The sequence below is a fragment of the Hemitrygon akajei genome, chromosome 13 (assembly GCF_048418815.1).
Source record: "Hemitrygon akajei chromosome 13, sHemAka1.3, whole genome shotgun sequence".
NCBI lineage: Eukaryota > Metazoa > Chordata > Chondrichthyes > Myliobatiformes > Dasyatidae > Hemitrygon > Hemitrygon akajei.
This window is the reverse complement of record NC_133136.1, coordinates 66,064,512-66,091,651: the sequence shown is the minus strand read 5'-3', so window position 1 is coordinate 66,091,651 and position 27,140 is coordinate 66,064,512. Positions and strand designations below refer to the sequence as shown.

Below are 27,140 nucleotides of genomic sequence, written 5' to 3'. Positions count from 1 at the left end.
TAATATTAATTTCAATTCGACCATTATGGTCTGATGCTATATCATGTGTTACTTTATGAAACACACAAGCAAGTAAACTGTATTGTCCACAAAGTTATAATATCTCAAGAAAATACAAGGTTAATCCAGTTGTACATTATCCTCATTCATGGCACACATATATTTGCCATGTTTCAATCAATAGAATGAGCAGGTTTGCTTGAGGCTAACATTTCATTTGAGTTACACCTCTTAAACATTACTACAAATCATTTGTTGGTTTAGTGCTTGTGTTCAGCAAAATATTGCCCAGAGGGAGAGATGAGGAAAGGGTTAAAGAACTTGCAGGTTGGTGAGCGAGAAGACAGGTACTTATTTTGATTTCCAGTCACATGGTATTTTAATAACCAATGACTTTAGCCAAATGTAGCAATATGAGAGGTCATGCAAATCCAGAACTAAGCAGCCTCAGACATCTATCTTAAATTCAAAGGTAGAAGGTATGCAAGAAACCAACCATGAGAACATATAATCAGAGCCACCTTTCCTGACTCAACGAGCCTAAGCCTCAGGTACAGAAACTAATCTTTTATCTTGTGTCATTGAGTGGGAACTTTTGGCTGGTTTAATAATTAATACATGATGCAGCAGCATTTCTGGTTTCTTGTTTCATTACATTTAAATAAATAGACAAATTGACCAAGGTGACACACCTATTACTCCGAGTTGTCAGATGAACAGCATTGTCATATTTTCTGAAATACTCAGAACACGATCAGCTCGTGTTCAGCGTTTCCTTTGGAAAATTCGTCACATACTGGATCGGATCACTGACCTGTTCTGTTGGTACACACCTTGGGCTTCCAGTGCCTGTGAGTAGCACCTTAGTCTTAATATGCAAGCTTAGTACGACAGGTAGGGTGGCGACCGGCAATCAGGATGTTTTTCCCAAACTGTTGTGTTGTGAACTTTAGCCAAGCATTCACTTTTTGTGAGAAGCAGTACGTGGATCTGAGAGGTGCATGTTTTAATGCAGCATGCTACTTTAATTTTGCTGCACATTTCCTTGTTCAATCTTTAAGCAAGCTCCTGTAGCAGGTACAAAGCTACAGGTGGTTAGTCAGAAAGGGGTATTCCATTAGAAAAAATAGATTCTGATATTGCACAGCTCGATCACTGCTTTCCCTTGATTTTTTGAGTACTTTTACAGCACATCTTGGTACGGGTAAGGAATACAGTTTATTATAATCATATGGCTTGAAATGAGGCCACACCCTAATGAGTTAACGAGCAACTTTGTTTCAGAAATACTCTCTGACAAATATCAGGATTACTGTAAACGTTAATAGCTCAGACTTTGAACTTGCACCTGCTGCAATAGGCTTTGTAGAGTGTTAGTGAAATTCACTTACACTATGAGTTAATATGATCCTTATATGGAAAGAATATTTTTATCACAAGGCATCTGAATAGCCTTATAAAAGATGGGATGAAAACTACCTTCTATTTACCTATGATCTTCCCAATCTGGAGATGCAGCTGTAGGCTTGAAATCACTCTACAAATGTATTCTGTATTCCTATTAATAATGTGCAAACAGAACTTGTCTCAGGAGATTTAGTTTTACATTAATTGTAAGGAACTAGTGTAGAATAATGTGTAGTGTTAATACAGTAAAGTATTTCTCTCCTCATACTAGGTGAAGATTCAGAGAAAAAGTCAGTGGGTGCATTTTGTGGAAGTAATGGTCTAGCAGACCATAATGGTGCCACATGTAGTACCTCATAGATCCAGAGAAGTCAGTTCAATCTTAACTTCTGCTACTATTTCTGTGGAGTTCACATGTTTTCCCATGGGTGATCCAGTTTCCTTCCCTGTAGGTGCTGGATGGGTCAGTTAATTAGCTACTATAAATTGCCCAAGATATAGATGGGTGGTGGTTGGGGGTGAGGGAAATGAAGCTGATGAGGATGTGAAAAGCAAAGCAGGATTACACTACACTAGTGAAATTTAAGAAACTATTAGACAGGTATATGGAGAAATTTAAGGTGGGGGGAAATATATGGGAAGCAGGGTTTAAGGGTCAGCAGAACATTGTGGGCCAAAGGGCCTGTACTATGCTGTACTATTCTATGTACTATGTTCTATTATTGTAGATTGATGCTAGTAATCTGTGTAGATGCAGTGGTCCAAAAGATCTGTTTCCAGATTATTCAATAAGCACATTGTCAAATCATTGCAGAACACTCCTAAGTCTCATTACATTGAAATCAACACAATAATAAATGTTTTGCTCCATAGACAGATATCCAATTTGCTCTTGAATTTGCAACAGTCTCGATGGTAGGTTGCATTACTGCAACAGCTAGCAATACTTTTAATTATAATTTGTAAATTCAGGGCAGCAATGGGGCTCCAATGTCCCGGGTTTAATCCCAATCTCATGCACTCTCCATTTAAAGCTCCCTATGTTGTCACGTGGATTTCCAGTTCACTTGTTTCCTCACATAACGAAGTGCTGCTTGTTAGGTCAATTGTCTACTATAATTACCTCTTGTGTAGGTGAATGGTGGAAGAAAGATGATGGAGCGGAAGCTGAGACAGTATTATTGAGCAGGAGTAAAGGAGTAGGTTATAGGTGAATAAGAATGGGAGAATGATGACATTACTCTGAGAGTCTATACTGGCTCAGAGGGCCAAAGGGCCTCCATCTATGTCATAAGGAGACGTGGAAAGTGTTCTGAAAATTGGCTATGTTTGAGTGCAGAAATAAGAACTGTGTTACTAAAAAAAAATGTATATTTTGAATGGAAATGTTTCCAATGGGTAGCTGACATTTTCTGGTCAGTGGGATTTTTGGTGAGTAGATTCAATGTGAAATGCTCGTGATGTGGTCTTGAATGCTTGGTTTCCTCTGCGCCATAGTGGAATTGCAAGGACAGATACATACTGTAAATGTCGGCAGTATTTCTAAAGTGTGTTATTAATTAATGTGAAACAGAAAGGTCACACTGGTTGGAAATCCAAAGCAAATAACAAAAGAGGAACAGAAATCAAATTCATGGTGGCAGAGAGAAAGGATATCAGTGCAAAATGAAAGCTACTTTAAATATTATTTAATTTGATGAGGAAGATGTATAGCTTTTATTATTCATTATGATCTTTAAAAGCTTATTACCACAAATTCTATTGTTATGGCTAGATATGGGCAAGGAAAAAGGCAACATGGCAAGATTTTGGGAAAAAAAAACAATGTGAAAAAATAATATACTTAACAGTGAAATTTAAAGGCTTAAATTTGTCATAGGGCAGTTTTAACTCATAAGCAGGCTGCAGAAGAGTGCAAACAATTTAGCCTTGAGCATATTGCCAGTGAGATGTGGATCCTTGCCAGGCATTCTGAGGTGGTTCATTGCTTTGATGAGAGTAAAGATGTATCAGCTTTTTTAAACCAAGACTAGCAATCTGATCGGGGATTTGGGGAGGAAAACAGGAAGGGAACAATAGATTGAACATGGAATCTCAATGGTTTCTGCACAAAGCATCTACTCTCCAGCTCCACTTATTGGTAGATTTAAGAAAAAGCATTAAGAGAGAACTTGAGAACGTGACTGCGATACTCTCTGTTTGGATTTCACTTTAAACTCCACCTCTGAGACGAAGCAGAACAAGTCTAGCAACAGCTTTTATGAGAATTATTGAAAAAATTAGGGTAATAATTATAGAATAATACATAGGTGATGCACCATCAATAACTCTCGGAGATGGGAGGCTTTTATTAGCTGCAAGAGACCACAATTAGCAGCAAGAGACCACCACACAACATCCTGGAGACTGAGGGAGGAGCAGTGCCTCCAATCGCCTTTATACAGGGGTCTGTGGGAGGAGCCACAGGAGCAGTCAGCAGAGGGGCTTGTCCAGACAGGTATATGTAGTTCACCACAATAGGTAGTCTGCAATCTGCAGTCAGATGCATTTTTGCATCTTAGTTTTCATATTGTACAGAAGTCGGGCCAATTGCTCCCTCCTTTTTTAAAAACATTTCTTGGAGAATTTAAACCAATCAGTTGTTCTTTTACATGGACACAGGGAAAATCTTTCCAGACTTTACTTACACAGAAGTAATTTATTTAAAATTCAGAAAATACAGAGAATTGGAGTGTTTTTTTGTCCTGTTAGTAATTTATGTGACCACTACCTAACAATGTCATATTGTTAAAACATACAATCACCACAACTGAAGGATTAAAGGGTGTAGTTTTGCAGGTATGCTGAGCAATCCCTGAATTGAAAGGCAAAACTAAAACCAATCTCCAGTAAAACGGTTGTTTGACATTGTAATCTGCAGCTAAAGAGAGCAGCAATGAGAGTAAATACAAGCATCCAATTAATCTAATACTTATTTAATGATTTTTCAAAACATGCAATTATTTGTCTTTTATTTATTTGAAATCCTATCTCCACGCACCAGAGGTTCTATGAGGTATATTGTTTACAATGCTGCTTGCTTTAAGGCACAGCATGGAATCAAATTATCAGCATGGGAGGTTTTCCTGGTCTGCCTTAAACAAGAAAATTAAGTCACATTAATGTTGATATGAAACATCGGGTTTATAGGTCAACAAACTGTATGCAGTACATTGCTTACACATTTTTTCAGTAGCCAAAATGGCACCCAAAAATAAGGCAAGTTCTCCCTCTCGTTCTATCAGGACTGTGGGTTGATTGAGGAAATTCAATCATCCTGTATTGGTCCCCTGCGTTCTGTTGGTTTTTCTCCCCCTTGGGTAACACAGGCAGTACTGAGATGTCCATTAGTCAATTTCACTGCAAGTCAGAAAAGTTCCTTGCCTGTAGCTATCCATATCATATTGCTCTACATACAGCAACTACAATTTATTTATTTCATTGAATATTCACCCTGACACTACCACAATTAAACTAAAGGTATCCATACTGTAACCAATCATTAATGAATAATAAATGTTTTGTGGTATTATTACGATTCTGAAAAATAATTTACTGATGTATGAGAGAATTTGCATAGAATCAGATTTCCATTAAATCAGGACATCCATCACACAGGGAGTCCCTGGTATATGATGCACAAACACAATATACCAGCTCATTGTGCCTGATGCTCACTATTTTACTGTGCATGATCTGTAACACCAAGGCAATGCATTACTTAGGCTAAATTTGCCTATTTATGTGTTTTATTTATTTAATTGTTATCTTATACTGACTGGCTCCTTTGGCAAATTAAAAAAAGTAATTCAGCTTTACCATAAAATTTTGTGATAACCACTAAAATGTGATAAGGCTACTTAAATATGAACCTATGTTTTTTAACGTAGCATAAGTTAGAAGTAGAAACCGTGTTCACCACAGAAGTCTAAAGGGTTATCAGGTGTAATCTGGGGCTGATAAAAGAAAATGTAACGTCACTATTCAGTAACTGGAGAAAGCAGGATACTACAGATCAGTTGCACTAACATCATCTTTGGGAAGATGCTGGAATCTAAAATTAAGGTGGTCATGGCCACTCAATTTAGAAAATCGTAAGGTAATCAAGTACAGATAATTTGGTTTAAAGAAAGGGGAAATCACATTTGATAAATTCGCTCTAGTTCTTTAAGTGTGTAACGAATAGAATGGATAAAGGAACACAAGCAGATATAGGATTTCTAGTAGACATCCATTAAAATCCCACATAAAATTACTGCACAGAAGCAAATAGGATTGGGGTAAAATATTGGCATGGACAAAAAATCAGCTAACTAACAGAAAACAGACTTGGGTAGTTTTCAAACTGGCATTTGAACTAGCGTAATGCCGGGGAATTGGTTTCAACCATTTAAAAACTGTATTAATGACGGATGAAGAGATTGAGTATACTGTAGTCATATTCAGTAATGATACATGGACAGGTGGGTTAATAAGTTGTCAAGAAGAATTAGAGAGCCCACCAGTGGATACAAATAGAGGAGTAGGCAAGATTTCAAATGGAGTATAATGTAGGAAAATATCAGATTATCTGCAATGGAAAGAATGAAAACCTGTATCTTTTATTAATGGAGTGAGCTGACAAAATGTCTCAGTACAATGGAAACTGTGGTCCTAGATCTTGGCACACAAAGCCTATAAATGGTAAATAGAATATAGGCTTTCCAATTTCCAATTTTATTTTACAAGCAAGTTTTGATGCAGTATGAGACTGTGCCTGGAGTATGCTGCATAGTTTTGGTGTCAATATTTCGGGAAGAATATACCTGCAATGGAAACTGTGCAGAGAACATTCAGTAGGTTAATAAAGGGACTGACATATTAATTTGAGCAAGTTAGACCTTTACCTCACTTGAATGTAGAAGAAAGAGGATTGATGTATTTGAATATGTAAGATTATGAGGGTGGATACTGAGAGGATGTTTCCCCTAGTCTGGAACTAGGAACACAGTCATTAGTTTCAGACAGAAATAAGGAAGAATTTCTTCTTTGAGGGGGTCGGAGAGTCATATATGTAGCATGGAAATAGGTCCTTTCACCCAATTAGTCCACGCTGGCCAAGGTTCCCATCTAAACAAGTCACATTTTCCTGCAATTGGCTCGTATCCTTTTAAATCAGGGGTTCCCAACCTTTTTTTATGCCATAGACCCCTGCTCTAAAACCTTTCCTATCCATCTACCTTCTAAATGTTGTTAATGTATCTACCTCAACCACTTCCTCTGACAGTCCTTACTGACCATCTTCTGGGTACAAAATTTATTCCTCAGGTTCCTCTGAAATCTCTCCCCTCACCTCACACCTATGGCCTATCTTTCTTGAATCCCCAACCCTGGGAAAAAGACTGGGAGCCTTGCTGTCATGATTTTATATGCCTCTATAACATCACCCCTCATTCTTCTACACCCCAGTGAAAAAAGTTCCAACCTGCTCAAATTCTCTCCATAACTTAGTCCTTCAGGTCCCAGCAACAGTTGAGTCACCAAGTATCCAGTTTACTTTAACCCACCTTTGCAGAGATGGTGTTAGCATTTATTGAGAGATTACGGAGACCCTAAAAAGAATTGAACTTCTAAAAACCGAAAGTTAGAACAAGGTGAGTACATCTGTTAAGTGAAAATATGCAAAGCAGTTCTGGGAATTTATTTGAAAAAGAATAGCACTTTTTTTTTAATTCTCGAATTCCATTAAGAGAGACGATCATCAATGAAATGGGTGGGTATTAAATAATATTTTGTAACTCTGGAGATTTTCAGAATTTACCAAAGGGTCCATTACATATATAAGGAATTCAATATTCCACACTATCAATGTGTGATCACAGACTCGCAAGGAAACTTGCCAGAAGTGTTAACAGGAAGAAAAAGTAAACTAAAAGAAGACCCATTCTGCTGAAGGGTCCGGCCCAAAACATCAAATGTATTCTTTTCCATTGATGCTGCCTTGCCTGCTGAGTTCCTCCAGCATTTTGTGTGTTGCTTGGATTTCAAGCATCTGCAGTTTTTCCTCTTGTTTGGAAGAAGAAGAACACATTTATTCTGCCTTTTAACAGTTGCTGCAACTGTTGGATTAGTCTCTCAACATCAGAAAAAGGATAAAATCTGTACAATCGCAGAACAGGAGAATGAATAAGAACCAGGTTTTCTGGACAGGGTTTATCGCTGCCTGCAATAATTTAATGGTCTCACCAGCACAGAATTCTCCAGGCATCAGCCAGCTATAAGGAACCTCTGGTATCTAGAAATGGTGACATCATTAAACTAACTAAGGCCAGTCACAGTAAAACATACATTTGAAGGCCAACTTTTCAAACGTTAACATGCAACTGAAACTGTAGAAGCTTTTGCAGCAAACAGACTTCTAACATTAAAAAAGGTTATTATTTTCAATAGCATGAGATTTTGAGTGGAGTAGTGATGCACCATCAATAACTCTCTCTGAGACGTAAAGGCGAGATATCGGCTTTTATTGACTGGAAGAAGGAACAAGCAGTGGTTGACCACCATACTACATCCTGGAGACAGAGAGGCCGGGCTCAGACCTCAATCGCCTTTATACAGGGGTCTGTGGGAGGAGCCACAGGAGCAGTCAGCAGGGGGCGTGTCCAGACAGGTATATGTAGCTCACCACAAGTAGCCAGCGGAGCTGTTGCCACACAGCACTGGTGACCTAGGTTCAACCCTGACCTCCATTGGGGTGTGTGTGGAATTTACATGCCTTCTTTGCATGTGCTTATCCCAGGTGTTATGATTTTCTCTCACATCCCAAAGATCTGTGTGTTGGTAGGTCAACTAATGACTGTAAGTTGCCCTAGTGTGGAGGTGAGTAGCATAAATTGCAGGAAGTTGGAAGGGATACAGGAAGAATGAAAAATGGGATTAATATAAATGGCCATTTCATGGTCTTCACAGACTCAGTGAGCCAAAGGGTCTATTTCTGTGCTGTCTGACTCTACAACAACACAGTTGAGCTGCAGAGATTATAAAGCAGTGACCATGGATTAGTAGAGTCATTGAACGACACAAGAGTATAGCATAGATAGAGAATTTAGCCCAATGAGTCCGGGCCCACTCAACTAGTCCCTATTTCCTCTATCTGGCCAATATCCCTCTGACCATTGCCCCTCCATGTACATATGCAAGTGGTTCTTAAATGATACAATTCTACCCATTTCAATCACTTCCTCAGGTAATTTTATATTCTCAACATCCTTTGCATGAAAAATGTTCTCATCAGATACCTTTTAGATCTTTTCACTCTCACTCCAAATCTATGCCCCTCATTTTGGTCTCAGCTACCCTGGGGATAACACTGTTACTATCCATCTTTTGTCTCTCATAATTTTAAACATTTCTATAAGATCAACCCTCATCCTCCTACTTTCCAAGGAATAAAAACCTCTCCGTATAACTCAAGCCTTCAGATATTGAAAGCATCCTTGTAAGTCAAGCCCACATACTTTCCAGTTTAACCTTGTCTTTCCTATAATAGGGTGACCAGTACTCTAAATGTGTTCTCACCAAGGATTTACACAACTGCGACATGACCTCTGAACTCCTGTACTCAATGCCCTGACTAATGACAGCTGAACACCTCTTTTCACCAGCCTGTCCACCTGCAACACTGCTTTCAACTAACTATACACTGGTACTCTGTTCCATTACCTCATGCCCAGCCGAGATTAAGCCTTAATCTAGTTTGACTTTCCAAAATGCATCATCTCACTCTTAACTATAATGAACTTTATTTACCACTCCTCAGCCCACTTTTCTAACCAATCAATATTCCCCTGTCATTGACAATAACCTTCTTCACTATATAGCAGCACATCTTAATTTTGTGCCATCAGCAAATTTACTGATCAAGCCTTGTGCGTTTCTATCCAAATCAATTTATATAAATAAAGAATAACAAGGCTCCCAACACAGACCTCCATGGCACACCACTAGACACCAGCTTCCATTCTGAGAAACATCCTTCAAAAACACTCTCTGCTTCCTACCTCTGAGTTAATTTTGAATCCACTTAACTAGCTCTCCCCGTTTGCCATGGAACCTGACCTTCCAAATGAGTCTACAATGTTAAGGCTTTACCAAAGCCCAAAATGACAGCATCCCCTCCCCTGCCCTCATCCGCCTTTTTGGTTACATCTTCATAAAACTCTAGAAGCTTCAACCAGCATGACAAAGCCAAACTAACTCCTCCTAATCAGACTCCGTCTAATTCCCCCACTACTGATGTCATGACTTCAGTAACATATCATCCAAAAAGGCATAACACTTTCAGGTGCCTTTTTTGTTACAGTTTACTCATCTCTGTAACTTCCATTTGTTAATTTAGTCCTGCAGATTACTGTAGCGCTACATCTTGTGGCAGAGCAGGGAGTCACATGCAGCAACTTCTGTATTTCCACAGTTTGCTGCGCAAGGGTGTACTCCTGCAATGCTACCAAAGCTGTCATAACTCCTCCATTTAAATAGAGAATGTCAAAATTATTCTCACTAAAAACTCTGGGTGAATAAATAATCAATCTAATTTATCGGGGCACGAGTTGCTGTGAGCTGTAAGTGGCCCCTCTCCTAACTAGCACTGTATCTATTCAGGTTAACAGATGACCTGTTAACTTTTGGCATAAATACCCAAATGACATAAAAAAACAAGCAACCCAAGTGAGCAGACAGATACAACAAAGGATCACGCTGAACAAATGAATCAGACGTTTGAGACCTAAAAGATGTCTCTGAAGTTTCGAAGAACCCATCAAATAATTGTAAAGATTGGAAGTAAATACCTCAAACAATTTTGAACAATCGAATTCATAACCATAGATCTTCAAAGCAAACTGAATCTGATAGAAATGGCTGGAGACAAAACAGGTTTAAGTAAATACAAAACCAAGCAAAGGGTTCAGGTAATTTTTTTGAGAGAAAAGCAATATGAATGGCACAAATCAGAATTTAGTATAGAAGAAGCACATTCAGCAATGACTGAAATTATGGTATTACTGGAAGATAGGTAGATGTGAGACTCAGGTGTAGAACAAGACTGAAATCCAGACCTGAGTCAGGCACAGTCAATGCACACAGCACCAAGCATTGTAGAGCCCCACACAGGCTTACCCTCATGCAACAATACATTTATAAAGTATCTATAAACAGCCACCCAATCTGACATGAAATACAAGGACTTAATGTTTTGTTCATATCAGACCTGAGCTGAACCCCCCAAAAAATGTTAAAAATAGACAATGTAGGACATTCTTTTCACCACCAGTCAGTCATGTCGATACAGGTCGGGTGGCCAGCCTCCCGTAGGAAGCCCAAAATGTTCCCAATTCCTCATTAAGGGCTAATTAGATGTGAAAACATTACTTGGATCAAAACCATGAGATAAACCCATGGTTAATCCTCTCTGGGAAATGCCAGCTTGCAAAAGTCTTATTCAATAGGCCATTTTAAAGGTTGACTAAAAGTAACCAGCAACACAGAACAGAGAAATCATCTCTCTCTATAAACCTATACCACCATTCATTTGGCTCATTACTAATCTGTGTCCCATTTCTTTTACTCACCTTTCACCCATTAGTCTTGGACACCCCATCTCCCTAAAAGCCAACGTCCTTTCATCTCAATTTTGAATATTTTAATTAATCCAGCATCCACAGTACTTTCAGGTCATACTTCCACCACCATTTATACAAAAGAAGTGCTTTCTGATTTTGTTCCCAATTTGCAAGGTTTTGTTTAAAAGACAGTGGTCATTTGTTGTAAATCCTCTCAACAAATAATATTGGTTCATTGTAACTACCTTATGGAATTTGTTATCTGCTTAGGCAATTCCACTGGATCATTCTTCAGTTTTATAAACTAATGGGAAGACAAATAGGTTTATAGAATCTGTTCAACCAACACACACACAAAATGCTGGTGGAACACAGCAGGCCATGCAGCATCTATAGGGAGAAGCACTGTTGACGTTTCGGGCTGAGACCTTTTGTCAGGACTAACTGAAAGGAGAGATACTAAGAGATTTGAAAGTAGTGGGGGGAGGGGGAAATGCGCATTTCAAATCTCTTAGTATCTCTCCTTTCAGTTGGTCCTGACGAAGGGTCTCGGCCCAAAACGTCGACAGTGCTTCTCCCTATAGATGCTGCCTGGCCTGCTGTGTTCCACCAGCATTTTGTGTGTGTTGTTTGAATTTCCAGCATCTGCAGATTTCCTCGTGTTTGCTTTATAGAATCTGTTCTTGTAATTTAACCCTTTAAATTCCAATATTATCCCAGTCAATCTGCCTTGCCCCTTATCTGTGGTCAATATATGATTGCAGAGGCCTGGTGCCAGAACTAAGTGTAATGTTCTGGATGGGGTCTGATCAAAACTTTGTATGATAGATGCCTCACTTTTATATTCCATCCTGTTCAGGCAAGACCAAGGTTCAATTAGGCTTTCAGATGGCATTTTTTCATTGTCGTACCACTGTCTAGTGAGACATATATTCAAATACTGTTCCAGTTCTGAAGTTCCTAGTATCTTGTAAATAAAATTTTCCATTTCCTCTTTCTCGTTTCCAAAGCAACCGATTTTGCATTTCATTGCAAACAAGGAAGTACTGCAACTATTTTTTTTGCAGTCACAAACATACAAATCAAACTTGTAGTTTAATTTTATGCTGTAAAATAAAATTTCAAGAAGATTTTTGTTCAATAATGGCATCAGACCTAGGACATTACACAGTTCTACAGAAGACTTAGAATAATTGGCATGATTTTATATGTATTTCCTGTACTTGCAAGTGTGGGTCAAACATCTAATGTGTTATCAAAAGTACCACACACAAAATGCTGGAGCAACTCAGCAGGCCAGGCAGCATCTATGGAAAGGAATAAAGAATCGATGTTTCAGGCCAAGGCCCTTCATCAGGACTTCATCTTATCAAACGGATTTTTGACTCACGTTTGACAAGGAAATGAAGTAGGGAGAAGAGTAACAAAAATATTTATCATAGTGAATGGCATGGAAAAATTAAGACACAAGTAAAATCTAACTGAAAAGATGCACAGAGGAAATAAAATCACACTGAAGTGTACAATCAATTCAATCATCAAAAGGAATGTATAATGGCAGCAACTTGCAAGCACTTAAAACTATTATTGAGTTAATATCTCATCTGTTCCAAAAGTAAAAACTACTTAATATCCCACTTTTTAATTACTTTACATCTCACACATGAAACACTGAATGTATGCACAGAAATTTTTTAATCATACAAGGATCCAGGGAGGATGCAATATCAAGACTATTCTGTCTTGTGCTTTATAACAGATTTCTGGCATGTACTGTATTGTGGCAGCATAGCAGGGTTGACAAGAATAGCAACAATAGAACATATGGGGATGTTCTGAAAAGGAGGTGAAAAATGCTATATAAAGTCTTTTTTTCTTTTAAGATAGTTAGGCAGTCTAGAAGAATTTACATGATTTTCTTGAATGGAGGAAAAAGCTCAATAGACCTTATGACTAATGCCTGTCTTTATTACATTCTTGTGCTATTACATGGTTGGCTTTCATAATGTAGATCCATGCATAGATTTAAGAGCTAGAAGTATGGTGCTTCTATGATACAGGCACTGAACCTGCAGTATAATACACTGCAAGGTTATGAGAGAGAAAATGTTTGTTGTGATGCCAAAAAACAAGTCATAAATTAATAGCCCATTTTAGACCCCCTTCCAATTTCTAACTTGCTTTGTCATTCACTTCAATTCACTATTGTTCATTTTGTACATCCAATAGGCTTCCTCCTCACTGTATGTTCTATTTTCTTATCCTTTTGTGCCCTGCAGTGCTGTCTTAGTACAATAAATGCCAGGAATTTGTCATTAAGTACTGCAGCATAAAACAGATTATATACCACACCCTTCCTGATTCTTTCAATAATTAAACGACTTCTGTTTGAATTATATGTCAACTCATTATAATATTATAATTTCTTATATCCTTCTGTCACTGGAAAAATGTCAATATTTAAGACCTCTTAAAAACAATTGTATTATCCTCTCAATACATCAGTGAAAAACATCCGCTTGATATAAAGCAATTATGATTGTTTAAATTAATTACTGTATATCAAAATATTAGTATTAATAGTTTCCAACTGGAAAAATTATGAGTAGCAGCAAATCCCAGATAACTGCCTCTTTCTGCCTTAAGCCACCGATTTTAAGGTTGATATCAGCAACCTCAGTACAAAGCAGCAATTATTTAAACCTACGATAATTTTGACTTGGATAACTTTATGTAGTTATCAGCACAAACTTTCTTGGACGTGACAAGCCATTGGCATTTATTCTTCCTTACTTACAGAGTTAACATTCTTAACATTCTGAAGAAGCCCTTTGGCATCCTGGCCTCCATCAGTCAGGGCACTGAGTCTAGTAATTGGAATGACATTTTGCAGTTGTATAATACTTCATCAGGACATATTTGGAAGCTTGTGTTCAGTTTTACAAAGCAAAGATGTCATTAAGCTGGGAAGAGTGTAGAGGAGATTTATGAGCATATTGCTGGGATTCAAGGGACTGAGTTATGAAGAGGTTGAATAGCTTAAGACTTCATTCATTGGAGTGTAGAAGAATGAGCATTGTAGATAGGGTGTTATAGAGTGTGTAAAATCATGAAAGGATTAGATAGGCTAAACTTTTTCAGTCTCTTTCACAGGATTAGTGAATTAACAACTAGAACACATAGGTTTAGGCTGAGAGGAGAGAGGTTTACGAGGAACCCAGGGTGGTACTATTTTTTAAAAAGACAGAGGGTTGTCCATATACAGAAAGAGGTACCAGAGGAAGTGGCTGACGTAATAATATTTAAAGTGTTTTTATGGACCAAATACAGGCAAATGTGACAAGCTTAGATGGGAATCTGGGTCGCCATGAATCTTTGGGGGCAAAGGACCAGTACCTATGCTATGTCTAACAGGATTGAAGCAGGACACATATTACACACCTTGGCACTGTAAACAGAACATACTATTATTGAAACTATTAAACTCAAATGCAATTTCTTGTTGTTATATCATTTTTTTAATATTTTAAACAGCATATGCCTCCCAAGATTTGACCACTGCTGCTCAGATGGGGTGCAGGTGCTGTAGAATGATAAAAAGGTGAGTAAAATAGAGTTTTGGAGTCAACATACTTAAAAAGGTGTCACATGTATTTGCTTGGTCATAACGCTTGCAGATCTCTGCATCAAATTTGCACTAGATTTAAACGTAAGCTCTCAATGACTGTTTATTCTTTTGCTACTTCACCTAACTCCTAACTATCGCCTACATTTCACCATATAATCCATGGCTTGACCATCAAATGTGGAAGCTTGAGTTGAACAGGAGGCCAGTATTCTTCTTCCAAAAGATCAGGGATGACTTGTTTCTGGTCCAAATTGGTGGATCCTAAGCTTACTCTTAAGGCCATTGCGAGAACCATAGGCTCTTCCTCAAATGAGGCAGAAGGTGCCCGGCATGATGTGAGATGATGTCCCCCTACTGCCAGTTATAGAAGGCTCCTCCTGACACGTGACCTCCAAGCTCTCAAGACCATCTTGAGAGCAGCAGTGAGCCAGAGATTTTGAAAAGTCAGCACGATGTTTTAAATTATAAGGCTAGCAGGAAGGAGCTTAAGAATGAAATTGGGAGAGCCAGAAGGGGCCATGAGAAGGCCTTGATGAGCAGGATTAAGGAAAACCCCAAGGCATTCTACAAGTAAGTGAAGAGCAAGAGTATAAGACATGAGGGAATAGGACCAATCAAGTGTGACAGTGGAAAAGTGTGTATGGAGCCGGAGGAGGTAGCAGAGGTACTTAATGAATACTTTGTTTCAGTATTCACTATAGAAAAGGACCTTGGCATTTGTAAGGATGATTTACAGCAGACTGAAAAGCTTAAGGATATAGACATTAAGAAAGAGGATGTGCTGGAGCTTTTGGAAATCATTGAGTTCGATAAGTCACCGAGACAGGACGGGATATACCCCAGGCTACGGTGGGAAGCGAGGGAGGAGATTTCTGAGCCTCTGGCGATGATCTTTGCATCATCAATGGGGACGGAAGAGGTTCCAGAGGATTGGAGGGTTGCGGATGTTCTTTTATTCAAGAAAGGGAGTAGATATAACTCAGAAAATTATATATCAGTGAGTCTTACTTCACTGGTTGGTAAGTTGATGGAAAAGATGCTAAGATGCAGGATTTACGAACATTTGGAGAGGCGTAATATGACTAGGAATAGTCAGCATGGCTTTGTCAAAGGCAGGTCATGCCTTACGAGCCTGACTGAATTTTTTGAGGATGTGACTAAACACATTGATGAAGGAAGAGCAGTAGATGTAGTGTATATGGATTTCAGCAAGGCATTTGATAAATTACACCATGCAAGGCTTATTGAGAAAGTAAGGAGGCATGGGATCCAAGGGGACCTTGCTTTGTGGATCCAGAACTGGCTTGCTCACAGAAGGTAAAGAGTGGTTGTAGACAGGTCATATTCTGCATGGAGGTTGGTGACCAGTGGTGTGCCTCAGGATCTGTTCTGGGACCCCATCTGTTCATGATTTTTATAAATGACCTGGATGAGGAAGTGGAGGTATGTATTAGTAAATTTGCTGATGACACAAAGGTTGGGGGTGTTGTGGATAGTGTAGAGGGCTGTCAGAGGTTACAGCAGGACATTGATAGGATACAAAACTGGGCTGAGAAGTGGCAGATGGAATTCAACCCAGATAAATGTGAAGTGGTTCATTTTGGTAGGTCAAATATGATGGCAGAATATAGTACTAATGGTAAGATTCTTGGCAGTGTGGAGGTTCAGAGGGAACTTGGGGTCCGAGTCCATCGGACACTCAAGGCTGCTGTGCAGATTGACTCTGTGGTTAAGAAAGCATACAAGCTTTCATCAATCATGGGATTGAGTTCAGGAGCTGAGAGGTAATGTTGCAGCTATATAGGACCTGAGTCAGACCCCACTTGGAGTACTGTGCTCAGTTCTGGTCACCTCACTACAGGAAGGATGTGGAAACCATAAAAAGGGTTCATAGGAGATTTACAAGGATGTTGCCTGGATTGGGGAGCATGTCTTATGAGAATAAGTTGAATTAACTCGGCCTTTTCTCCTTGGAGCAACGGAGGATGAGAGGTGACCTGATAGAGGTGTACAAGATAATGAGAGGCATTGATTGTGCGGATAGTCAGAGGCTTTTTCCCAGGGCTGAAATGGCTAACATGAGAGAGCACAATTTTAAGGTGCTTGGAAGAAGGTACAGAGGAGATGTCAGGGATAAATTTTTATTTTAAAACACAGAGTAGTGAATGTGTGGAATGGGCTGCCAGCGACGGTGGTGGAGGCGGATACAATAGGCTCTTTTAAGAGACTCTTGGATAGGTACATGGAGCTTAGAAAAATAGAGGGCTATGGGCAACCCTAGGTAATTTCTAAAGTTCGGCACAGCATTGTGGGCCGAAGGGCCTGTAGGTTTTCTATTTCTTTTTCAAGTGGCTCTAAGCACATTTTTAAATGATATCCTTTACCTGCCTTGTAATCTCTTTCTTTGAAAGCACTTATAATAGAACAACTATTTCCAGAATCTGGTATTGTGGATGCAAATGATATGATCAACATAACAAGCTGAATATGACTAGGGCCTCAACGATGGAGCGTTGGCTTAGCGAGGGTATTGACATGAGTTTGTTTATCCTTCCACCTTGGCACCTACTGTGGATAATCCTGGATCTAGAATAGGACAAGAATTACTGCTGTCCATAAGACCTTGAGTTCTGTGCCAAGTCTGAAGTTTTATTCTTCAAAAACCCTTTACCACAACTAGCCCAAAGACTAAGCTGGCAATTCAAAATTTTATCTTTAGCACCTGCCTTCACTGAGAGGGGTTTCTCAAGACATGATAAAGAGTCCATGTTTTCCAGAGAGCTTATATATTGTCAGAGGGCAGCGCGGTACAGTAGGGGCAGATTTGTAAAGGGATACTAAGTATGAAGGCCAGCTTCTTGTTCTGAGTGGTTTGTCATTTGAGCAGGACCTGATTCCCATTATCCTGAAACTTAGATCATGTTCCACACGAAGTTTGCTGGAGGTGAGGTGCAACACTACAGTGAGACGGTCTTGACTGAGATTCACTCCATTGTGTCATGCTGTGTTTCTGAACTTCTACTGTGTCAGAGACTCTTCATGGAGTCCAGTGATGCAGCATTGTGGAGCTGAGCAGAGGGACTGATGACAGGCACTCAATATTACACCCTGGACTGAGAAGTAAAACAGTATTCATTTGTCTGAAAGGAAGGTGAATGTTGATGTGTTTAATTATCTGTTATCATTATGTTATTTTCTGTTAATTTTTTCAGTTTTGCTTTTATTGTTTTGTTTTAATTATTTAAATCTACTAGGAAAATGTTTGAATCCCACTGCAATCAAAGAAATTTAAAAGCAAATTCAAAGCCCTCTGACACTGGTGAGTTTTCAAAGGCAAGGTGTTCTGTGGGTAAAACTTCAGGATTTGGCACCCAAGGTCTGCTCCAAGTACGCAGATCCCCCTGCCCTGGAAGGTGCCTTTGGGAGCAGCAAATCGGTTCAGCCAGCTCTTCATACCCAAAACAAGTTAGTTGAGATTAGTGGGGGAACCACAGGTAATAAGTCTGAGCATTGGGCCACAGGCTGGAGTAGTCATCATCACACCTGCTGAAACCTTAGTGGTCAGTCCGTGGGTACAAAGCCCAAGATTCTCTGCTTCCCTACCTGCCGTATGGCAGGTCAGATAGAGTTCCCTCAAATGAGAGAGACTGTCTGTCCAGGTCGAATTAGTCAATCTTTTAGTCCAGTCTTTCTGGGTAATCTCTACTATTCCTTAAAACACATTTCTTTCTCTCTGCTCCAGTTAATTCCTATCAGCACAGATGTATAAAACTAGCTGTCATCACATACTTTCAAAAACTATTTTCAAAATCTTTGCATCATCAATGGGGACGGGAGAGGTTCTGGAGGATTGGAGGGTTGCAGATGTTGTTCCCTTATTCAAGAAAGGGAGTTGAGATAGCCCAGGAAATTATAGACCAGTGAGTCTTACTTCACTGGTTGGTAAGTTGATGGAGAAGATCCTGAGAGGCAGAATTTATGAACATTTGGAGAGGCATAATATGATTAGGAATAGCCAGCATGGCTTTGTCAAAGGCAGGTCATGCCTTATGAGCCTGATTGAGGATGTGACTAAACACATTGATGAAGGTAGAGCCGTAGATGTGGTGTATATGGATTTCAGCAAGGCATTTGATAAGGTACCCCATGCCAGGCTTATTGAGAAAGTAAGCAGGCATGGGATCCAAGGGGACATTGCTTTGTGGATCCAGAACTGGCTTGCCCACAGAAGGCAAAGGGTGGTTGTAGACGGGTCATATTCTGCATGGAGGTCGGTGACCAGTGGTGTGCCTCAGGGATCTGTTCTGGGACCCCTTCTCTTTGTGATGTTTATAAATGACCTGGATGAGGAAATCCAGGGATGGGTTAGTAAATTAGCTGATGACACAAAGGTTGGGGGTGTCATAGATAGTGTGGAGGGCTGTCAGAGGTTACAGTGGGGCATCAATAGGATGCAAAACTGGACTGGAGGTGGCAGATGGAATTCAACCCAGATAAGTGTGAGGTGGTTCATTTTGGTAGGTCAAATATGATGACAAAATATAGTATTAATGGTAAAACTCTTGGCAGTGTGGAGGATCAGAGGGATCTTGGGGTCCGAGTCCATAGGACACTCAAACCTGCTGCACAGGTTGACTCTGTGGTTAAGAAGGTGTATGGTGTATGCCTTCATCAAATGTGGGATTGAGTTCAAGAGCCGAGAGATAATGTTACAGCTATATAGGACCTAGTCTGACCCCACTTAGAGTACTGTGCTCAGTTCTGGTCACCTCACTACAGGAAGAATGTGGATACTGTACTATAGAAAGGATGCAGAGGATGTTGCCTGGATTGGGGAGCATGCCTTATGAGAATAAGTGGAGTGAACTTGGCCTTTTCTCCTTGGAGCAAAGGAGGATGAGAGGTGACCTGATACAGATGTACAAGATAATGAGAGGCACTGATCGCGTGGATTGTTAGAAGTTTTTTCCCAGGGCTGAAATGGCTAATACGAGAAAGCACAGTTTTAAGGTGCTTGGAAATAGGTACAGAGGAGATGTCAGGGGTAAAAGCATCCCCATAGTATGAAGCTACCTCCACCATACTTTATAGTAGGGATGGTGTGACCTGGCTGATACGTAGTATTAGATTTATGCCACACGTGGTGCTTGGTGTTGAGGCCACAAAGTTTTACATTAATCTCTTCCAACCACAAGACCTTCTTCCACATCTTTACAGGATCTTCTAAGTGATGTTTTGCAAATACTTCATGGGGAAGGATATGCTTTATTTTTAAGTCAGGGCTTCTTCCTTGCCACTCTTACATAAATATCTTTTACGTACAAGGCCTTAGAGATTGTGGAGCCATGGGCTTCATCTCCAGTTGCAGCCACTGTCTTCTGCAGCTCAGTTTCTCTTACAACTGCCATCCTTCTCCATCAACTAAGTTTAGAAGGGCAGCCTGATCTAGGCAGCGTGGCTGTTTTCATATTTTTTTCCAATTTTTCACATTGGACTGCACTGAACTCTGAGGTATGTTCAGTCTTGAACCCTTCCCCAGATTTGTACTTGTCTATTATCAGTTCCCTGACTTGTCTTGAATATTCTTTTGTCTTCATTTTCGTTTGGTCTGTTGAAAATCTACCATATTGTTGGACCTTACAGACAGAGGGGATATTTATTCTTTTGAATTCATTGAAAACAAGTGATCCTCCAATTTCTTACAACAATAAATTTGGTCAGTTGGTAAAGTAATACTATATATTCCACCTGAGGAAAGTTAGCGTAGTAATTACAAAGGGGATGAATACTTTCTCACTCTCACAATTTTGGCTTTTAATTTTTAGTAAATTATTGATGGCTTTTGGATTTTTTCTTTTGATTTGACATGATGCACAACATTTTGTAGTTTCACACAAAAAATCTTACTTCATTATATTTTAAGTTTAGAAAATGAGACAGTAAAATGTGAAAATAGTTGTGGGGACTGAATACTTTTTCCAAAGCATTGTATCATGAATTATTCCAATAAAAGCCATAAGAGATTCTGATCTCAAGGTGAAGGGCAACACAATCATAGATTCCATTACATTAATATTGTTAACATTTACTTAAATCATCCTTTCAAAAATACACAATTTTTGTATTTGTTTCAGGTACATCTTTGGACCAGCTATTGTAGAACTACCATCCACTGTGAGAAATGAAATCAATGGTAAAAACAACGACATTAAGCATGAGGCCACATTTCACAACAAAAAGGACAAAACCAACAATATTGTTGCTTCAACTTTGGACAAAGTAATAAACCTGGAAGAACAAGATGCAGAAATAGAAATAAGGGAAAGTAATGCATCGAAGAAAAATATTGTATCTGTACAAAATAAGATAGCTGAAGATGTTAAAGACAACGCTAATAATGATGCAACAAACATGCTGAATAATAACCAAGTACATCAAGTGTCAATTGGAGCTGCTGCACACCCCACTGATACAAATAATTGCTCCTCGTACAATATAAAAGCTATGAATAAAAATGAACAGGTACCTCACCATGGCTCAGGAACTGAAAATGATTGTCTAACGACCAATGGACTCTCTACACATTGTCCCGCAGAAGTTAGCGCTGTTGCTCTGGAAGAAGAGAAAGTAGCAGACAATCATGAAATTGCCAACATGAATAATGATAAATTGTCACCCAGGGAAAATGAAGTGTACCAAAACAATGTGGAAACTGACCTTGATGAAATCAAAGTTTTTTCCAACCCATCTTCTAATGAAAATCCAAATGCCTTAAATGGACAAAAGGATCTAGAAGGCACTCCTTCTGCCATTGATGGTAAATTCAGCAGGAGTTTGCTTGAAGAGAAACTCAGGCTGGAGTTTCAGGATGCAGAGGTGGCAGCTGCCCTTGCAGCACTGGAGGCTGCGACTGCTGGGGAAGACGATGAGCTGGAGGACTAAGTCATCTGTGTCATTGAACCAAAGTGGACCTGATGACTGTAACATAAAGTTGGGTTTCAAATGACAATGCAAGGCACTTCAAGATCCTGAAGAGTCTGATTGATATATTAGAAAGTTATTTTTTTAATACACAGAAGTATTCAAAAAGATAGACAGATAATCCTTGGGTCTGCCGTTGTAGAATAAATGTGGGAGAACAAGGATCTTGCAGCATGACTGGTTCAGTTGGAGTATCTGTGAATGAGATCTTGGACACTTATATTGGGTAATCTCACTAATTCAGTTACAGTTTAGGTTCCTGTTCGGGAGCAGAGCATTCAAAAGATGATGCAGCAGAAGTTACACAGGGGAACGCTGGCAGTATCCTCCTCAAAATTGTAGGGTAGAATGACAGGCTCTTTTATTTATTCACAGCAATTGGGCATTGTTGGCAAGGGCATTTTTTTTTAGAAGGTATTGGTGAATGGCCCTCTTGAAGTGATGTAGTCCAAGTAATGATGGTACTTCCACAGTGGTGTTGCATAGGGAGTTTCTTACAGAAAAATCACCCATTAAATTGTCTTGTCTTCTTTGATTGGATTAGATATGATACACTATACTGATGTTTTCCCATAAGGATATTGACTATATGAAAAGATTGTGTTTTAATGCAGTAGAAATGAGGACATAGGGTCCTACCACTTATATCAGGTATGCATTTCTTTGGTATGTGCAAAGATCTTTGTTCCATTATTAGATGTAAAACAACTTCATTCAAAGTCAAACAAATTTAATAAATATTGTATCTTAATTCACTGAGCTAGAGAAAGGTCTGAAATCCAGTAGCATGTGATAGGTTGGTCCACAACTGCAATCATAGAATGAAAAATTAAAATTTACACTGCATCCTATAGTAAAAATACATGTGACTGGAATATTAATCAAAGCAAATGAGGAATGTAACAAAGTAATTTCACAGCTTGATAAGAAGCAAACTAATGTCTAGGCCCAGATATTTCTGTCTGAAAATAGATGGAACATTTAAACAGGGACTTTAGAAGTGATATCATTGCAGGACAATTAAGTCATATGTTTGGCTTTTACAAGTTCTAAACTGCAAGTGATGTGGGCTGTCTTATTGAAACTGCCACAAATGATTATTTAATGAACCGGAAGTCATGAAAAGTTTTGTATATACTACAATATATGTGTTACATATTTATCAGTTGTGAATGAAAACTCATTATTCTCACAGGAAATGGCAATCAGCATTCTGAACTAGAAGTTCGGGAGAGTTCAGCTGAGAATTTTATATAATATATGGATATTCAATATATTTTAAATAGCAGTTTGAAATATGTAATTTTTCTACAACTAATATTTTATGTGATGTTCATAATGCAGCATGCTTGGTTTGTTAACAAGTATCAGCAAAGAAAATAAATTAATCACTTTTACACTTAAAACTCAGTTAAAAGTGAAAAATATTCACCTACACAACAAAACATGAAAATAACTATCAAGTGTTAAAAATGAAAACAATCTAGCATGCAATAAAACATTTTCTGGAAGTTCAAATCTACCAACACATCATACAATACGCTTTGGGAGATTCCCATAGGAACATCATGATCTCTTCATCATACTTGGCATTTTTTGTAATATTTTCCAAAGGTTTAACTAAGTGCCAAGATATTTACTGTAAACATCAAGTACTGCCAGATTCTAAGCACAAAATTAAGTCAACAGTCTATCACTCTGGAGATACGATAGAGGACCCACACAAAATGTAGGAGACCATCTCTGCTGTTTAAATTTTGATTCCAAATTACTCCCTATGTTTCCATGCATATATGAAATATTCTTATATATTTGGCATATTCTTATTAGTGGATTGCATCCTTGTTTATACCAAAATAGTTGCCATTAGAGAAAGTTGGCTGACAATAAGGTATTAAGACATTACAATATGGGCTCACCAGGGGTGAAATCAGGCTGTAACAATTATGGAAACACAAGAGACTGCAAGTGGTGTAATCAGAAGCAAAACAAAAACAATCTGCTAGAGGAACTCAGTGGATCAGACACCATCTGTGGAGGCAAAGGGATGATCGATATTTCGGGGCTGAGAGTGTCGAGGGGAGATAGCAAGTATAAAGAGGTAAGAGGGAAGGGGGAGGTAGGGGATGGAACCAGGTGAGGGGGATAATGAGCATATGGAGCCAGATAGGGAGAGGCAATGAGCAATCTGTTGGAGGAACTTAACGGGTCAAGCAGCATCAATAGGAGGAAAGGAGTTATTAGCATTTCAGGTAAAAACCCTACATCAGGACTGAGTGTGAAGAGACAGGATAGCTAGTACAAAATTGGAAAACTTCATATCATTGGGTTGTAAACTACTCAGGCAAATGCTGTTACTCCAATGTGCATTGGGCTTCACCCTGGCCGTGGAGAAGGGCAAGAATGAACAAGTCAGTGTGGGAAGGGGAAAGGGAATTGACATGGCACACAACTGGGAATTCGGGATGGCCACTGCACTCTCTCAGAATCGTTGCAGGATTTAAACCCAAAATATCAACATTGACTTCCCACAAATGCTGCTCACCTTGCTGAATTCCTACAGCAGATTGTTGCTTGAACTATAAAATGAATGCAGGAACAGAGATCAAAATTTACTTTGTTGAGGGTAGCAGGAGAAACTGATAGTGATGTTAAACCTTACGTGGAACACCTTCACCGGAAGAAGTGCTATTGAGGTGACTCACAATCTTCTTCTCAAAGGCAATTAGAGATTCTGGCCTACAGTGACATCCAGATCCCAAAAAAGGATTAAAATAAAGAGCTCCAGCCAAAAATAATTAGTAAAGTTCAAAAGCAAAAGAAAAAGATTAAAATTACTTAAATCAAAGGAGGAACCTATAAATAAAAGGAGGGAGCACAAGTCATTTTCCTGAATGACAGTTTAGAATATACAAGGTGATAAAACAAGATACAAGATCATACATCTACAGCATGCAATGATTTCCACTTGAAGTTTAATGATTAATTTGAAGATACATTCGTTATAATGCACATATCAGTTTAACAACTATGGCACTGAAATGGAAGAATGGAAGATTGGATGCCATTCCATTATTTATGAAAAAGAATGGAAATCAGGCAACATTTTAAAATTAATTTACTATGTGTGGTGAACTACATATACCTGTCTGGACACGCCCCCCCGCTGACTGCTCCAGTGGCCCCTCCCACAGACCCCGGTATAAAGGTGACTGAGGCCTGAGCCCTGCCCTCAGTCTCCAGGCTGTAGCATGGTGGTCAATTGCAGCTTGTTCTTTCTTCCAGTCAATAAAAGCTGATATCTCGCCTCACGTCTCAAAGAGTTATTGATGGTGCATCACTATGTTATAGGCTAAAATACTAAACTTACAAATTTTCATTTTCATTCCACATTGAATCATCTAGATTAATATTTCTCATTAAGATGCTGAGATTCCCCCACATTATTGAAACCAGCTTTAATTCCCACTGCTGCGGGACAGATGCATGCAGCAATCTGAACGCACAGTGTTTTGAAAACGTACTCAGCCCCCAACCCTTTGTTCACATAAATGAGTATTGCAGCTAGGGATTTTGATCAATTTAACTGAGAATTTGTATTTGTGAACCATACGCTCCTTTTTTCACAGTACAGCCCAAAAAACAAGGAAAATTGTAAAGCATGAAGAACTAAAAATTCAAAAGCTGAATTTTCAGCAGTTCAAAAGTATTCATCCCACTTTGCTCAGTAGCTAGTTAAACCACTTCTTGCACTTATTGTCTTTTTGAATAAATCTCTATTAGCTTTGCACAACATGACGTAGTAAGATTTGCCCATTCCCCTGTGCAAAATTGCTCAAGCTGTGTCAGGTAATATGGTGTGCGGCAGTGGACATTAATCTTGAGGTCTGGCCAGAGATGTTTGATTGGGCTAAGGTCAGGACTCTAACTGGGCCACTGAGGGACTTCAATTTTCTTCATTTGAAGCGACTCCATGGTTGCTCTGGCAGTGTGTTTTGGGTCGTTGCCCTGCTGAAAGACAAACATCCTCTGCAGTTTAAGCTTTCTGGCAGAAGTTAGCAGATTTTTATCCAGGATCTCTCCCTAGTTAGAAGCATAAATCTTCCTATCAACCCTGAACGGTTTTCCACTCCGTACTGCTGAGAAGCATTCCCATGACATGATGCTACCTCCACCATACGTTACAGTAGAGATGGTGTTACCTGACTAATGCACTTACTGCTGAGGCCAAAAAGTACCACTTTAGTCTCATCCAGCCACAAGACTTTTATCCACATCTTTACAGTATCTTCTAAGTGACACTGTGCAAAGTTTTTATGGACAAGAATAATTTTTTTAGAGCCACTGCTTCTCTTTGCCACTTTTCTATAAATAGAGATTGTGGAGCCATGTATTATCATCTCCAGTTGCAGCCACTGACTTCTGCATCTCATTCAGAGTGACTGCTGGTTTCACAGTAGCCTCTCTTACAGGTGCCATTCTTCTCTGGCAACTAAATTCAGAGGGGCAGGCTGATCCAGGCAGTGTGGCAGTGGTTTTGAGGAATGTTCAATGTCTTTGAGATGGTCTTGTACCCCTCCCTGGATCAGTGCTTCTCTATTATAATTTCCCTGACTTGTCTTGAATGCTCTTAGGTCTTCATTTTCATTTGGCCTTTTGAATATCTACCATACTGTTGGACCTTACAGACAGAGGGGGCATTTATTCTCACAAATTCATTGTAAATAGTTGATTTTCTAATTTTCTACATCAGCAAATTGGGTCAGTTGGCAAGGTAATACAGTATGTTGCATCTGAGGAAAGTTCATATAGTAATTATGAAGGGGCTAAATACTTTATCAGCGTCACAATTTTGTTTTTTTAAAGTTTTAGTAAATTGACTGGTTTTGGAACTTTTCTTTCAATTTGACATGATTCACAATGTTTTGTAGATTAGCTCAAAATATCCTACTTCAATATATTTCAAGTTTAGAAAATGAAACAGTAAAATGTGAAAATAGTTGTTGGGGCTCCCAAACATTGCGCACACCTATACAAAATGCTGTCATAGGAAAGCAGCATCCATCATCAGAGATCTCCACTACCCAGGTCATGCTCTCTTGTCGTTCCTGCCAGCAGGTAGAAGGTACAAGAGCCTCAGGACTCACACCAGCAGGTTTAAGAACACTTATTACCCCTCAACCATCAGGCTCTAGAATAGAAGGAGATAACTGCACATACCACCCATTGAGATGTTTCCACAACCAATGATATCACTTTAAGGCATCTTTATCCTGTTATCTCATGTTCTTGTTATTTATTGCTATTTATTTATATTTGCATTTGCAGTTTGTTGTCTTCTGCACTCTGGTTGATCTTTCATTGATCCTGTTACAGTTACTATTCTATAGATTTGCTGAGTATGCCCGCAGGAAAATGAATCTCAGGGTTGTATATGGTCACATACAGTACATGTACTTTGATAATAAAATTTACTTTGAACACTT

The 27,140-nt window shown here is 39.1% G+C and overlaps 1 protein-coding gene across 2 annotated transcripts; it reads left to right on the top strand.

The window, feature by feature from the left end:
* The first annotated feature begins 434 nt into the window (after positions 1-434).
* Positions 435-27,140, top strand: LOC140737960 (uncharacterized). Of its 2 annotated transcripts, none has more exons than XM_073064854.1 (3): positions 435-551; positions 14,580-14,646; positions 20,808-27,140. In XM_073064854.1, the coding sequence occupies exons 2-3, from the start codon at positions 14,615-14,617 to the stop codon at positions 21,613-21,615; spliced, it is 840 nt and encodes a 279-aa protein (XP_072920955.1). In that variant the 5' UTR covers positions 435-551; positions 14,580-14,614; the 3' UTR covers positions 21,616-27,140. The 2 variants fall into 2 exon arrangements, with proteins under 2 accessions (XP_072920955.1, XP_072920954.1); XM_073064853.1 differs by lacking the exon at positions 435-551 and adding an exon at positions 694-851.